Source organism: Haemaphysalis longicornis, unplaced genomic scaffold (genome assembly GCF_048455015.1).
Source record: "Haemaphysalis longicornis isolate Haplotype H1 unplaced genomic scaffold, Haemaphysalis longicornis Haplotype H1 scaffold_9, whole genome shotgun sequence".
NCBI classification, from domain to species: domain Eukaryota; kingdom Metazoa; phylum Arthropoda; class Arachnida; order Ixodida; family Ixodidae; genus Haemaphysalis; species Haemaphysalis longicornis.
Window position 1 is genome coordinate 81,226,367 of NW_027526460.1, and position 16,360 is coordinate 81,242,726.

Here is a 16,360-nt window from a genome sequence, read left to right on the forward strand (position 1 = left end):
ACAGATCTTGCTGGAAGGATTACAGCTCCGGCAGAAATGACGTGAACAGCATCTGAACTCACACTTATTCATGAGGCTCTTGCGTGTACGAAGCCAAAATCATCGTAAAATGGGGTTCCCTCGGCGACTGTAGGCCAGCTCTTGAGTTCCTGCAGTTTGCTCTGCTACACCACTCATTCCAACAGCTTCTAAACGAGATCCTTCAGGATTATAACGCAGTTTGCTGTGCACCGTGCTCATAGGAGCAGCTTGACGCCGAGATACGTCAGGCCTAAGACCTCCTAGTCAGGCATGGGCATAGTTGTATTTTTAAATGTGTCCCCACTACTGGGGTATTTATAGGCATGAATTTGCAAATAAAGCGGCGCATTGTAGCAATGAATGTGTTGAAACGGTCTGAATCGCGTTATTAAGCTCTGACTATGCCAGGCCACTAGGCTGCAGTCCCTGTAAAATCACGCTGGCTCTCTGGAATACGCCTGAGTTTTAAACTCTCGACTCTACTCCCTCGACTCCGACCCGCAGGACCACTTACCCATTTACATGCCACGCTCTGGCGCAACCTTACTTGGCCGCCTATGCAAAAGTGTCGTTTCCACAAACGTTTACTCTTTCACTAGCGGCATGACTAACACCCATGCTTGGGACGTTTGTGCTACGGGTGAAACAATAGAACATTTCTTGTGTCACTGTGCCGGTTTTGTAACGCAGAGGTAGCTCCGGTCAACCGCACTCCTCAAGCTTCGAAATCATACATTACCACGCAGATTATTTTATGTCATACGCGATGGCCGCTGCAGTCCCGAAACGCTGCAAAAGCGTTATTTCGTTTTGAAAAGGCAACAGTCTTGTCTGAACGTTTGTAAGGACACTGTGTGCCGTTTGTAATTTTCCCATTTTGGTATTGGTTTCAGGTATTCTTATCGACAATAGTTATTATCTTTGTAGTTAACTTTACCAGTTGTTTGCTTGCTCCTCAGGCCCCACTCCTCATCTTTTTAGTACGCTTTCTTTCTGTTTAAATCGCTCATTTTGGAATTCTCATGTGCAGGGTAGCTCATCGGACTATTTTCTGGTTAACCTCCTGGGCTTTCTTGTGCTGTCCTGTCATTAATTCCTACTCCTATGTCCTATCTCGCCGCACACTTTCTAGTGCGGGGACATACGTGGAAAGAATTCAGAGGCTAAGACTCAGTCTTGTATTACAAGGTTTTTTTGTTTGTTTTGTTTGTCAGTTGACTTGTTGTAAACCTCCAGCGCCATATTTCTTTCGTAGTCTTACTAGAACCTATCTTGGGTCCTGTCCCGGGGTCATTATTGTAATTTTGTATAAATTTGAATGTAGATGGTACAAGGTGAACCATTGTACTCCCCATAAAAAGCCAATGCAGTTCCGAATATCTCCCATAAAATATCACATTAAAAATATGCGAAGGGTGCTGAAGGAAGACACTATGTGGCGTGCAAATATATACAGACCGCTGTCACCTTGGTAATAGCTACTTCCAAAGGATTACAACGATCGGAACTGACCTGTTCCACGGGTGATGCTCAATGCCTGGGCCTCGGCCATCTTGTACAGCGGAGAAATGACATCTATATATAAAATTGCTGCCTGCGAATTTATTATCGACGACACCGTACTGAAAAAAAGAATTTAGGCCCCTCTGTATGCGCTTCAACTAAATGCAGCTGCATCCAGTGAAGGCAGTTGCATCCACAAAGGACGCCTTTCTAAACCAATTGCTAAACAATATCCAAACTAAGAGATTCACAGACCTTTCATTATTGTGAGAATGAAAGACAAGTGAAACTATATTTGTGGTTGAGCTGAGTGGTGTATCGGGACACACTATGTTATTCAATAAAGAATCACACACATTTACTTTATAGAATGGACACAAAATCATTGACATGCCGTTTGGTTTGACATTGTTTAGATAAAGTAAGAGCAACCGTTGTTTTTGTAACCATGCTCTCCAGGTAGATGGCCATCTCTTGGCAGGAGACAACCATTCTGTAGCGTTTATATCAGCGGAGCAAGCATGTGTGATTATTTGTCGAAGCGAGCCGATAGACGCAGACAATTTTTGTAGGAACCTAGCGTACGACAGCTTCGCTGCAAAAAAAATTAAAAAATGGTCGCGAGTATCAGGCTTCCAGCGTCGTTTGTGACAATTTTATTAGGCCACTTAGAACATGTGAGGTCAGTCTAAACACCACGTCTGGAATCATACATTTTCGGAACTTGCACGTATGTATCACCAGACGGCCCACCGACGGAAATTGCACTCCTTTGGACTAATAAAAAGTGCTAAGTTCCTGTTATTAACCTAAAGAAAGAACATTTGCGCTCATTTTGCGTTTTGACAACTCCTTTTTTGATGTCAAGCACCGTTATCGAAACACTGCATACCGAAAGAGTGACGTCACCTGTCACAGATTTTAGCCGTTAGGCAATGTGTCACTTTGAAACAGAAATACTTCAAAAAAATCGACGTTCCAAAGACGTGCAAGACATGCTTCAATCGTTAGACAGCAAAACTTTATTTTGAGGAGCGTTGTAAGAATGTAAACACTACCTAATTCCGGTTAACTGTCAATTGTGACACTTTCTTGTGCCTACATTTAAAGCAGCTCCTAAAATTAGGTCTACGACGTGCTAGACCGTCCGCGAGAGCTAAATATTTAAAGCGTCACACTGCTCAGCCCAAGGTTTCAGGTTTGTGGTAACCGCGACCGCTCTTCTAATGGAGGCGACACACACAACGATGCGTTGACATCTCAGCTCAGTTTAAGCACTTCCAAGACAGGCAGGTAAATTGGCAGCGACCTACAACGACGCACGTTGCTAGCCAAGATTTAGCGCCGTCTTGCTAAACACCTAACAATTTCAACCTTTGAAATTCGGAGAGCTTGTATTTTTCTATTCTACATATACACTTATTTGGCGCACTGTGGTTGTTCTAAGTGAATTACTTAACTAACCACTTTACCAAGTTGTCAATGTGCTGTACAGCGCTGAGCTATAAAAACCATTTCTAATGCGGGAATAATCAATGGGACCATAAACAAAAAAAGGAAAGTCTACGTCAAACATCGGAAATTTGTAGAAGCAAAACAGCTCCTAAACGTTCTATTTCCTGCTCCGCGTAGTACATGCCCGCGGAGGTGATTTGACCAACGCTTTCGTGTTATTGACATGACATTGGCCAATCTTTGCGCCATGTGGCCTTGTGACCACAGCTTCACATAAAAAAGTTTGGCATGCCTTCAACGCAGTTGAGCTTAATCATCGGGCTACGTACGGTAAGGCATACAAACGACCTTAAAACGTCTTTTGAGAAATGTATTGTTGTGGCATTAGGCCAAACAGTATCTTTTAATATCCAATTGTTTTAACAAGCCAAGATATCTTTTTATAATGGTTTTGACATCGCTTTGCAGGCCGATTGGCTTGACCTCAGCTTTACGTACCATGAAACCGAATAAGGGTCTTGGCATATGTAGAGTGGTCAGTGGTTATGCATTAGATTTTGTATTCGTGGCAGTCGTGACTTTTTTTGGCTTGTGTTTTTTATTTGATTGTTTTTTTGAAATAATACACAACAATTGGGAAGAAAGCGTTGGGCTAATAGCCGGAAATAATAGGCGCAGTGTTAGATACTCGCACCTGAACAGTGGTGCAACAGCCACAGGCTACGTGGAGCCACGACCACGGTGTGTATGCACGTGTGTATATATATATATATATATATATATATATATATATATATATATATATATATATATATATATATATATATATATATAGAGAGAGAGAGAGAGAGAGAGAGAGAGAGAGAGAGAGAGAGAGAGAGGCAGGAAGAGAGAGACAGAAGAGAGAAAAACCACTTCGGAGTCTTACGTATGTATAGGGAGGCGAAGCTAACGTTTGCCGGGCGAGGAAAGCGCTGCCCTATCCCCGGAAGGGGGAGTACGCCGGGGCGGCCGCCTATTCGGCACGTGCTTTTTTCGCTGCACGCGTGCTGCATTTCTCGCGCTAGGAAGAGGGCTGGGTAAAATTTTCTTTCGACTTATGAAAACATACACATTATCACGTGTCCAGTAAGTTCGGTTTAAACGTAAAGTAGTTACTGAGTTCATTTTTGTCGACGTTTGTCTTGTCGTCTGCTACAGACGCGCCACCTGCTTCCCGCCGCTGGACCGGCAGACTGCCCCGACGATTTTAAGGGGGGAAACGCGTTGTTCGGCGGTCGTCGGTTGCTCTTTTCTTCTGCAAGGCGACAGCTGTTCAGCTGGTCACAGCGTACTTTTCTCTTGTTTGTTACTCCCTTCGCGTGATCACGCTTCTGACATCCGGACCTTCTGGACTGCAGACACACTGACGCTTGCAAGAAATGTAAGATAAACGTGATTGATTATGGTTAATAGGTTATTTCTCACTCTTGAAACAATCAGCTGCATCTTATAAAAACGCATTAGAAAGGCACACGCTAATTAAGGGGTGCGCTGACAGCGCCGCATTTCCATTTTACTTGTCTTTTAAGAAATTTTTGTTCGCAATGTTTGTCACCCGCTTGGAGTACAAGTATTGGTTAGCGTTACAGTTCGCGCAAACAACAGAACATCTTGTGGCGTATAACTTTTAATTACTATAATATACAGAATTTGGTGTATACCTCTTTTAATCATCAGTATTTCTAAATGTGGGAAAAATGCGAACAACGCAGTAATCCCGTCCAGAACACACGTCACAATGACAAGACGGACCAGAGCTACTACAGCCAGGTAAATCGCTAGAAACTATTTTTTTCACCCATGCAAAATATCAACCTATTGTGTTATATATGGACGATATCGAACGGCACCAGCTAAACAACTCCGAAGTTCATTTATTATAGCGGAAAACAATTATTGGCAGCATGCATTAAAAAAAGTGTAGAGGGGAGTACTCGTTAGAACACTAGTTCGCATTTTCAAAGCCTGGTAATGTACACTGAAAGAACACAGATACAAACAAAAATGTGTCAGCTTATTTCATCTTTCGAACTGCAGTGATCCATGCTTACCGTCTATCCTTTTGGTGAGCTTTCGCGGGGAATATGCACAATTTAACGAATGGATCCTCTTCTTTCGCCTTGTTACTGTCGTGGCAGCTGACCATGCAACAATATGGGTTTTTTTTTTCGCTTTCAGTTTCATCTTTTCGTTTCGGGTTAGTGAGGAGTGTTCCCGCCGCTCTTTGTACGTGCTGGCTTAAGTGGCTCCCGCAGCCGGCGGTCGCTTTTTGTTCGCATTCATGAGTAGGAGGCTGGATGCCTCAGGCGGTGCGGGAGACAGCGCGAGCTGCGAGCTGCGCGTGCACTTGCCAGACCCGGAGGAGCGGGCCCGGGGGCGTCTGCTTAGGGCGCTGAAAAGCCGTTCACCCGACGCAGTCGTTTCGCGATGACTGAGGTGGTTAGACCAGCCAAGGGTCGCCCACAAGAGCACTCTTTATCCCGTGAAACCGCCGGGGCGCACGGCCGTTCGACTGGTGCGTAGCAGACGACGCGTCTCTAGCAGACGACAAGACAAGCACCGGCAAAAATGGACCCAGTAGCTACTCTACGTGTAAACCGAACTTGCTGTACACGTGCTAATGTGTATGCTTTCATAAGTCGAAAGAAAATTTTACCCAGCCCTCTTCCTAGCGCGAGAAATGCAGCACGCGCGCAGCGAAAAAAGCACGTGCCGAATAGGCCGCCGTCCCGGCGTACTCCCCCTCCGGGGAGAGTGCAGCGCCACCCGGCGATCGTTCCGGAACCTATACATCGTCGCAGCTGCAACCTCAGCTGCAGCGAAATTTGTTTGCCCATGAAAGTGTATCACGGATATTGTTCAAGAAACCTTGATAGCTGTACTGCCAAACATTTTTGGAATAGCCATTGGCTCATTTGCACAGGTAGCTGTAAGCAACACGCAGCATTCATGTAGGAGTATAGACCAAGATATAAGCAGTGTTACCTTGTGGCTGCGCTGACGACACCAGCAAGAAATAGGCCAGAAAGTCCCGGTATATCTACCAAGTATTTTGTGATATAATAGGGCAGGATCTGAAACATTATTAATATAACTACGTATAACAAAGCAGCTGCTTCACGTATTAGGAACGTTTTGAGGAGTTACCTAACATTGCAGTGTCTGGTAACAAGTAAGAAATGTCCTATGAATCCTCTAAGAACCCAAATGGAAACCCAAATGTGACAAAACGTGCACTGAATGAAAAGGCATCAGTAACAGTAAGTGTGCCAATACAGATTTCTGGTATCGTTACAAAAGCTGATTTATGTAGACCACATTAAAACGAAAACAGAAAACTTCTATAAGTGGGGGAGTACACGTTATGTTGGGGGATATGCAAGAGAAAAGCTCGGTGATTAACAATCAAAAGAACCCGTACGCGCCGGGTTAGAAGACAGAAATCAGGAAATTAAAATTTGGTGTAACTTAAGCTTCTTGACGGGAGATAGCGGTAGTGATTTATCATTCAGAAAGCTCTAGCCCAATGATGCGTTGTCGAAGGCGGAAGGCAGGAATAATTGTATGTGTTATAACCTAACAATAATTTAAACCGTGACAATCAGGCATTTCAAGTCGACCAATAATAATGCTTTCAAGTGGTATGTTTTACCTAAGAAGGCTAACCTTACTGCAAGTGGCATTTCGAGTGACAAAGTGCCATTTCGGACACCACATAAAGGTGAATTCAGCGCATGAATTGCCGCCTTATAGGCGTTTTGATACTGTAACAATTTAAGAAGCAGTAATTATATCAGAAGACACAATATAAGAAGAAATAGGGCTGCGCAGTGGTGATAATATAACAGTGGTAATATAATGTCACATTTCAATGTGGAAGTAATTTTTCCCCCAATGACTCTCACCCCCGCCCTCATTCGTGCCGTGAAGTTCGTCCCCCGCATGAGGAGCAGCGTTTAAATGTCACTTCTTTTATTAAAGCTTCGTAGTTCGGCCCCTTTCGCTTGCATAAAACAATAGTTTACAACACTTCGGGCCCAATATGTTAGAGGAAACGACACAAGGATATACCTAAGGCTGCCAGAAAACTTTCACATTAAAAAAAGACCCCGGGTCATCTCCACAAACGTGAAACCGGGAGTTGCGATGCCTCGTGGCGTACAACTGTATTCTAGGCTCCTTGGCGGTTTTGCCAACGGACATGAAACGGAGGTATTGGGCTGTAGGGGTATACAGCTGAGCTGTAGAAGTCTGCTGTCTTTGAAGCAGGATGCTCTCTAGCGCAATTCGTACACGTGTGTCCCGGTGTTTTTCTAGTACGGGTTAAGTTGTAGCTCGAGGCGTTAACGAGTTTCCGCTGTGTTAGTACCGTGACTACATGAGACGATAATTACGACGACGACAATGACTAGATTAGACGCCAACAGTCCCAGCCGCTAAGGAGTTCGCCCCTACACGGTATCTTTAAAATGCGGCTTCTTGGTAAATATAATGCTCTCTCTAGAAAAGCTGGTTTGGTTAAAGTTGGGCACAAAATAACAAAGCGGTGTTGAGAAAATTCAGAGCTCTCATGACTGTTGAAAAGGGGCTTTCTGATAATAACATTTAATTAATAAATGTCATATGAAGTATAGAATCAGTGCTTAGTCCTGAAGATAAGTGAAATTGTCTTTGCATACGAATTTTATTGCATCCTGCCACAGCCGTTGTGCCGTTCACTCTTTAAATGTGAGATAAAATGTGAATTGGAACGCTGTGGAAATTTTATGCATGAAAGGTCTACATATTTGCATCATTCTAGTTTATCTGCTACTAAAGCAACCACCCGCGAATTCAACGGCAGAATAAAAATAATGCTTTTTAAAATAACCAGCCAAACACTCTCTACAAAGGGTTAACCAGCCAAGCTGTAGGGCGTGGCTGGTGTTTAAGCGTCTGTTACTCCCAAAATAGGTTGTTAAAATCTTCTTCACTATACGTTGTGTGGTTGTGGTATTTTCTTTCCTTCCCGTTCTTACTAGTGCGGTCGCTATTCCTACGCTACCTGCTCTTAAGAATAGCGTATGACCCGTGGCCTTCCCATTTCGAAGAAACATGAGCGCCGGGCTTGCAATTGCCACTCTGACACTATTCCGTCAGGATCACCTACCGCCCCTGCAAGCTATTATCGCTTTATGCCTGCTTCATGCAATAGCTAAATGTGCGACTGCTTTGGAATGAGCAAGAAAAAGCCAGCCACACTCTCTCACTTCCCCTTTCACTTCTCACCATAGTGTATGTTTCACATATGCTTTCCGTGCTATGAAGGAAGAGTTTTCTCCGTGCACACGTTCGCTTGCGCTTACATAAAAAGCTTCGCTTTAAAAAAACTCTGGCAGGGTACTGCATGGCATGACACTTAGCAAGATCCAATTTATTACGGTAAAACTATTTGAACTTGTCTGAACCTTACTTGATCAATGGTCTTTATTTCACCGAGCAATCCAGGGTCGCAGCCTCGAAACCAGATGATTAGGGCGAATGCCAATGCGCACGCCACGGTATACACCAGAAAAAGCATCAATGAGCCGTTGATCGTGGTTCTACGAAAAAAAGTGAATAAAGCTTACACGTGAATTGTAGCATTGATAGTAGTAAATATGCGTAGGGCAGGCGGTGGAAGTATTGAGAGCACCTAAGCACTCTTTATGATGTAGAGAAGGCCTTCATCTGACTATTGACGTTGTGGTATTGTGTAAACCATCTTCCATCAATACCTTTTTTTCCCGCTTGCGACAGTTCTGCTAAAAAGTACGCGTAGCCTACGTTATCCGAAGCATAGGAGCAACAACATATGATGTTGCTATTCATCATTGGATGCAGACTTATCCTTAGAAAGTAAAATAAAACGGCCGTGCATCTGCCTACATAGACGCAAACGTTGTCAAAAGACGATAGTTTTTCACCGCCTCTGCCAAGTACATTCCTCTCTTCTCCCCCTTGGCCACCTCTCATGCTCGTTAAATCCGTTTCAATTCCCCCACGCTAAACAGAGACGAGGTTTGCTCAAGTGAATTGAATGTTACGGCGTTCCACTGATAGCGCGCTATCTAATGAACTGTTTCGTTACTGTTGGACTTTTATAATGCCGCCTTGAGGACTAGTTTCGCGCTCGAGCTCTTTGTGCATTTTTGAGTCGAAACATTTTTTCAGGGTGTATTTTATAGTTACTGTTGCAACACCCAAAGAGCCATGCAACTTTAAATTAAAGAGCACTGAAAATATCACTTCATGTTTTTTCTCCAATACAGATATTTCTTGCTCCGTATGGTCAAACCCGACTCTAAAGACCCCAGATATAGCGAATTGTGCAATATATCAAACAAAAATAATTACACGCTAAACATAATTCTTCCACCGAATATCAAATATGATATATCGAAATCGGCGTGCCTAGAATGGCCGCCAAGATGCATGGTTTCGGAGTGGTGATTGAGATGTTCATTGGCAGCGACCACTGTGCAAAGCACCGATGGAAAGCACCGAGGAGGCAGTGGATGTCGCGAGTGAAGGCCGTCCGACGCTTAATGAAGTGCTTTCAGCCGTCGATGTCCTCCGCCAATATTCCTTCGACATTGAAGGACACTGACTCAAACTGGTGCAAACATTGTCTTGTGTAAAGAATGCTGTGCTAGTTGACGCTACCAAAACGAAATGGAAAAGAAAAATCACCGCTTTTTTGCAAGTAAGCAGTTGAGGCATTAGGTAGCTTTATTATTTGCAATACAACGATTGTTTTATGTACGGTAATGGCATACTTCACTTTGTTCGTGTCTGTATGGAAGGTTCGCAAGGGGATTCCCGTGCATTGCGAACTCGCATCAATAAACTCGTTATAGGCGGGTTCGGCTACATCGAACTATTGGATATATCGCACTAACAGTGGCGCATATTGCAGTTCGCTATAACCGGGTTTGACTGTAATGTTCATAAGTTTGAACATTGCCAGAATATTTAGTATTTTGGAAATATTCAGCCTATACAAACGTACCGTTGTAGCATGTCATTACCTTTTACCCGGCCGACAGAATGAGGGACACACAGACCAACATTTTCACTTTTCAGTAGCCCAAGAAAGCCTATGGTATTTGAAGTAGACACTCCCGTTTTTAGAAAGTGTTATACTCCTTTCTGGGGTCTATGGTAGAAGGTGTTTTACCAAGAAAGTATTCATCCAGTTATAATAAATGCCTGCCCTGGTGGCTCAGTGACTAAGGCGTAGTGCTACTGAGCACGAAGACGCGGGATCGATTCCCGGCCGCGGCGGCCGTTTTTCTAATAGAAGCCAAAGGAACAAAACCTGTGTGTACGATATTTCAGAGCACGTTCAAAATCACAGGTAGTCATAATTTATCTGGAGCCCTAAACTACAGCCCTCCTCATGCATGCGTTGCGTCGGATCAGTCCTAATAAATAAGCCTCCCTACCACGTCAGTTCACACATTTCATAATATAGATTGCATTCAATAAATTGCGGGTGAATGGCTTTCAAACATAAACAGCCTACTATTCCCGAATACGCTTGCCCCACAACATAGAGTGCTGGTGAAATGTTATAACTCAACTTGCATCTAAACACAATAGCTGGTTTGATGCTTGCCAGGGCGCACTTATCGCTTTCTGCAAAGTATTTCTTGTTCCAAACAAGGAACTTTTTTCTTTGGGTCTCCATTTCTTTTAGGACCCTATGGGATTACAAACGAGATATTCAGCTTGTGGTGCCAGTAATTATTGTTTTAGAGGCGTGATGTCTAATTAGAAGTGCAAGATTATAAAACTATATTCCTAATTGACATTTACTAACACAATTAAAATTTGTGTCGACTTTGACACAAATCGACACAAGTTGGTCGATTTTGATGTTTAGTTGATGAAGCTCACTTTCCACGTTGCCGTTGAGCGCGGCAGATGGAAGGGCGGCAGGAACCGACTCCATTGCGGAGACGCGTGCCTCTAGGGCGTCAAACCGGGAGTTCATCATTTGGTTAAAGTTCTGGATTTCTGTTATTTCCTGCGATATGCGTTTCTGCCGCTTAATTATTCCGCAAGCATTTTAGGAACGGCCGACAGGTCAACAGCTTTGGCTTCTGGGGCCACGGTTTCCTCAGCCGTAGAACAGTTTCGCAAACGAGTATCAGAGGCCGGAACACCCTTTCCCTTGTGTTGCTTATTGGGCCCAGGGTTAAGTTCAAAATCGCCACACAAAAGAAGGCTCCTTACGCAGTAAATTACCGCACAGCATAAATTCACACAACCCTGAGAACATGTGCAATCGTGTGGGCAAGAAAACAGCAGCATAAAACGATTATCGGAGCGAATGTATTTCGCATTGTTCAGGTAACCTACCTGCGCAAAAAGCAGAAACCGGGTGAGCGTCACGCTAGCGCTGCTGTGTTCTTGCCCACTGAAGAAGGCAGCCGTCGCGGACGCTTTTATAAGCTCTGCTGGGACAGTCACAATGCCGAAGTCAGCGATGATTGGAGGGGCCAGAGTGACGCCACGGAAGATAGGGGCGCGCAGACCATCAGCTGACGGGGCGATGAACAGGCCAGGACTATCTAGAGTGAAGTAGATAGGGCCGTCCAGGCCCATGCAAGCCGAATTGAAGGCCGAATATTGAAGGCTTTTGATGGCTCCAAATACCCACACATACCCTAATAAAGAGTTAAACACACATAAAGATTCCCGACAAAATGCATATTCTTGTGCGGTAGTGGACCTTACCTTTTTGCTTCTTCGAGAGTTCGGCATGCCATCTGTCGTTGAACCACGACTTGATCAAAGCATAGTCGAAATATCGCTAGTGCTGAGGCACCGAACAAGCAGGTCCAAACATTTTCATCATTTGTTAGATCCAGGCTGAAACTGTTGGGAAGAAATTTACGCAAAACATTTTTCAACAGGAATCCTGTTATAAGCAGTATTATACCCCACTCTTGAGAGCATAAACCCATTTTTAACAGCAGAGTTGTTTATACCAACAAAATTACATCCGTGGCACCAAAAAGCCTTGAATCCTCAAGCAAAAAAGGTGTTGTTTGGGAGGTACCGGGAATCGTACCCGGTACCTTTATGCCGTGAAACCGACATCCCAACCACTGGGCCACCCCGAAGGCCCAAAGAGCTAGATGTTAGCAGCGGTGGGCAACGGAAACAAGTGAAGCCTATTGGAAGCAGAAAAAAATGATTCCCGTTGTCGCAGTGAAACCTGGATCCTTTGCGTTAGAAAACTGGCGTCTCTACGATTGATCTATCATTTCGCACCGGGGGCACAACCTTTCCTTTTATTTCGTAGCTCGAAGTTTGCTTGGGAGTACAGCGCGGGCTTCGCGCGTGCTAACACAGTCCACTTTCGCAGAGGTGTGCAAGCCTGCACACGAAACGATCCGGCTAGGCGACAGATGGTGAACTTTCGGAGGTAACTTCGGAAAGAAATATGAGGAGCAACAGCCGGGTCTCGACAAAGGTAAAGGGACCGCCAGCTCTGCTGTTTCTCCAGCCTTGTACCACTGGTGTAAGCTTCGGTGATTTTTTTTAGAATTCATGAGCTAACTAACGATGAATAACAATTCCATTCTGAGCTTTTTCGCTGTTTTTTATAGATTCGAGGTAAAGGTTTGCACAAGAGCATCAAAATGATATGTAAATGAGCTCATTTCCTCGAATCGCCAAAGGACTGTAAACTATTTGGCGTGGTGCGCCACTGTTTGCAGAATTTTCAAGGCTCAAAAAAGGTCATATCATCTTAGACGGGATGTCCTTCTTCAAGAGGGATAGTGTTGTTTGCAATCAGCACGCGTAATTTCGCAGCAATCTCTAACGAAAGAAAGCGGCGTGGTAGACGCGCTCACTGTGGTAATGTCCACGCACGACGAAGAAATACTGAAATTGTTCATTATTATATTGTCGATTACGATTTAAATCATTCTCCGGGTCCTGCAGTCTCTGAGAAGGATTTCCCCTCCTACTGGTCGTTTGTTTCGTATCACTGAACAAAGGCGTTGGCCAGCGCATTCCTGCAGATGTGAAGATGCCACAGTTCCAACTGGTGTCTGCTGCCCGAACCTATTATTGTAGCCAGCGTACCTTTATCTGCGTTCAATGGTTGACTTGATAAGACCGGGAACTCTAACATTCGGCATAATCCCCTCGGAGAAACCTCATAGGTACTTCAGGTAGGCTAGGCACTGTATCTATTGAGCAGTCGTGCATACCCTACGCTGAGAGAAATTGCAACAGACGGTAGACACAGGTGTATCGGCCCAGCAGTGAACGTGGAAGATGTGACGAGACAAAACGTGTTTTAGAGTGCTGTTCTCTGCTGCCGTGCGAGTCGGCCTGCGTCGTGTGCTTCAAAATGGACCTTTCTGCGAGCACATATGTGTTTCGCCCAATTTCCCTCATCTGGAATGGACGTTTAGGTACGTGCGACTTTGTGGTTGCTTCCCAAAGAAAGTGTTATATTCTGCAGTCTCCGGCTTAACTACAAAATCTGTTTTTAGCGTCATGATGTACCCGACTCTCGCTTATATTCACTCATGCGATTACGCCACATAATATTCAGGGAAACTTGGACTCACTAGCAAAACTCGAATGGTGGAGCAGTTGAGGGTGAGCATGGCTGGACACATAGGTAGGTTTAGGTATCATTGTTTATTCTCTTAGGTGTGGTGCTAGTAATCATCGTCAATGCATCGAACAGGTCATCGTCTTATTCGCAGCGAATGGTGGCTGAAAAGTCATCCTCGGCATTGTGGACTTCCACCAGCTCGTCGTCGACTCGAGGCAGCCTTTCGTTCCCGTGGGTAGTCCGCACTGCCAATATCTCTCGTCTACTGTTATTTTATTTCAGTCTAGCCTTTCTATTACTGTATACTAAGCCGTAGGTACCAGTCGCCGTCATGAGATCTCGAAGCGTACCACAAGCTAGAAATACAGCCCAGATATGAGAGTTGATGCTGTAACGCTAGAAAACTATTGAGTACCCCCACACTACTCCAACCCCACTGGGGTATTGGGGAACGAACATGAAAACTCAACCTTGGGGCGAAACTCACAGGTGTTATGCATGTTCTAGCAACGTATTGTATAATCAATGAGTAACACAAACCCGCACTGCTATATCGGACAGCGCTTTACAAAAAAGAGAGTCTGGTCCTTTTATATCACTAGCAATGGAATGTCCAGATAAACCATCTTTCAGTTTTTAAAGTAAAGCTTTCTAGATTTACCACCCAACGGTTCTTTAGTAAAGTGCGGGACAACAAACGTCCAACGCGGCGGAGGCGGCGGCGGTGGGAGAGAGGGGGGGAAGGGGGGTGGAGGCGTGCAGGGTTTTACTCAGGGAGCACAAAAGAGCTGGCGCGGCGAATATTTCTCCAACGTTCCCTGCGAAGAATTTCCTGCTCGCCGGCACCGGCGTCGGCGGTACGACTTGGTCGTCTGCTATAATGACGGTTGTTTTGGCCCTGTTTTCGTGCAGCTTCGCCTCTATTGCGCGGTGCCTTCGTGCGGCTTGATTAACATTTTCTAAAGCACCTTCAGGGTAACCCGCACCCGACGGAATTAAGTCGTCGTACGGCGAACATACTTTAAGGGTTGGTTTGCCGTTAGGGGAAAACAAAATTCACAAGCTACATATAGACATCTGGCCGCCAGTCAAACGCTACCGTTCGCGCACTGCTTGCCACGAATTGGACTCTGTTTTATAAATTGGTGATTACCAACTTAGTTGTGTTTGAAGAGCTATTACAAAAAGCGAAAGTAGCAACTGGTTCTGATAAATACGATTGTAAAAGTTCTCTCAGCTTCTTCGAAATTCCAAAACTTGCTAAACTAACTAGGTTACAGCGGTATAAATTGGAATCACTAAGCTTACATGCCGAATTGTTTTGGTTTATGCGCTTGTGTCTCGCGGTGATGTAGCCCCAAACTAGCACAGCGGGATGGCTAGGTTCCACTTTCTGACGCTTCGAACGACGCTGCTCTCCGTTTTCTTTCTCCCGACTGAAGACCGGCTACAGCGGCGGCGTCGGCCGCTTTAGCCCGGCCATGGCCGGGACGCCGCCTCCGCGAATTCTAGGTAATGGCTGACAGATTACCTGGTTTCACGCTTTGTAGAACCACGTGTGTGAATTCAAGCGAGGTCGCATGTGCAATTGCTGTGGATGTCGTTTGAAGCTTTGCTTTCCAACCACCTTCACAGCGTAAATTGGAGACAATGGTTTCTCAATGTCCCTTGCAGTGGTTCCTAAAAGTGACTCAGTCCAATTTCTTCTTGATTTTTTTACTGCACAAGAAATCTATAAAACTATTCTGTTCTCTCGTATCTCTTTTTACGCGTGGCCAATGTAGTTCACTACTCTAGATACGTTGCACGATAATGTTTTGGCATTTTTGGAGTAATTTCAATGAATTGGGGACCTATACGAAGACTGTTGGTAGAGGCATGGAGGAGGAATGGCCATTACCTCTGTTTGTATTTCCCTCTCTAGCCATGAAAAGACTACTTCTTAACATAATGCGGTGTGAGAAACGTTCAGTTAACGAAATATATTCCAGCCTCTGCAGCTTTAAGGCAAAAAAGGTATGTATTCATTGTTCGAGGTCAAAGTCGCCGTCTCTATGCCACGTCTCAAAATATTTCTGCGTTCATGTGTGCGGACTCAGCACAAATGCGCTCAAGATTGCTTAGGTGGTTTCTGCCTACGGACCTCGACTATGTATTACGCAGGAAGGTTCTTAGGAGAATAATACGTCTGGAGCGTGAGTTGCACATTAAAATGTCTAATGAGCTCGTCCTCACTAACATCAGCAGGTTGAGCAGTAGGAAACGTCTTTCGCCTAAATAAGAGCGTTTCCGTCGCTGTATTTAGTACACCTCCTCACAAACTTTACAATAACACTTCAGGACAAGGTAAACCTCATTTAGCCTTGATTTACCCTCGTGTTATTTTAAGGATGCCACCGAAACAATTTAGTCACACTCACGCATGTTTGCTATATTAGGTAGGACGTACGGAAAATCTTACTCCTCTTTGAGATATATACGTAAAAGAACGTTGTCGGTTGGCTTGAAGTGGTTATAATTGCCAATAAACGTTCTTGAGAGGAAGGTACCTTCCTACTATAAAAGCAGCCATCAATATTGTCACGAAGCCACAGACGACGCAGTTGTATTCGAGGAAAACACGTTTATTGGAGCGAACTTGTGCTCCCCTAACAACTCAAAGAATACAGAGGCGGCGAAGCAGCAGTCAAGAAAGGGACGTACGCATGCGAGCTACGGCGAGTCGAATAC

The 16,360-nt window shown here is 44.7% G+C and overlaps 1 protein-coding gene across 2 annotated transcripts in view; it reads right to left on the reverse strand.

Annotated features, from left to right (window-relative positions):
- Positions 1–16,360, reverse strand: part of LOC144151665 (sodium-coupled monocarboxylate transporter 2-like) — a 76,086-nt gene that overhangs the window by 16,366 nt on the left and 43,360 nt on the right. For both annotated transcript variants that reach the window (XR_013318934.1, XM_077682781.1), the window contains exons 7-10: positions 11,785–11,925; positions 8,474–8,603; positions 6,007–6,095; positions 1,534–1,643 (exon numbers count right to left, since the gene is read on the reverse strand). Coding sequence is in view for 1 of the 2 variants with exons in the window: in XM_077682781.1 (XP_077538907.1) it covers positions 1,534–1,643; positions 6,007–6,095; positions 8,474–8,603; positions 11,785–11,925 (470 nt within the window). In the remaining variant the exon portion in view is untranslated. The remainder of the gene's footprint in view (positions 1–1,533; positions 1,644–6,006; positions 6,096–8,473; positions 8,604–11,784; positions 11,926–16,360) is intronic.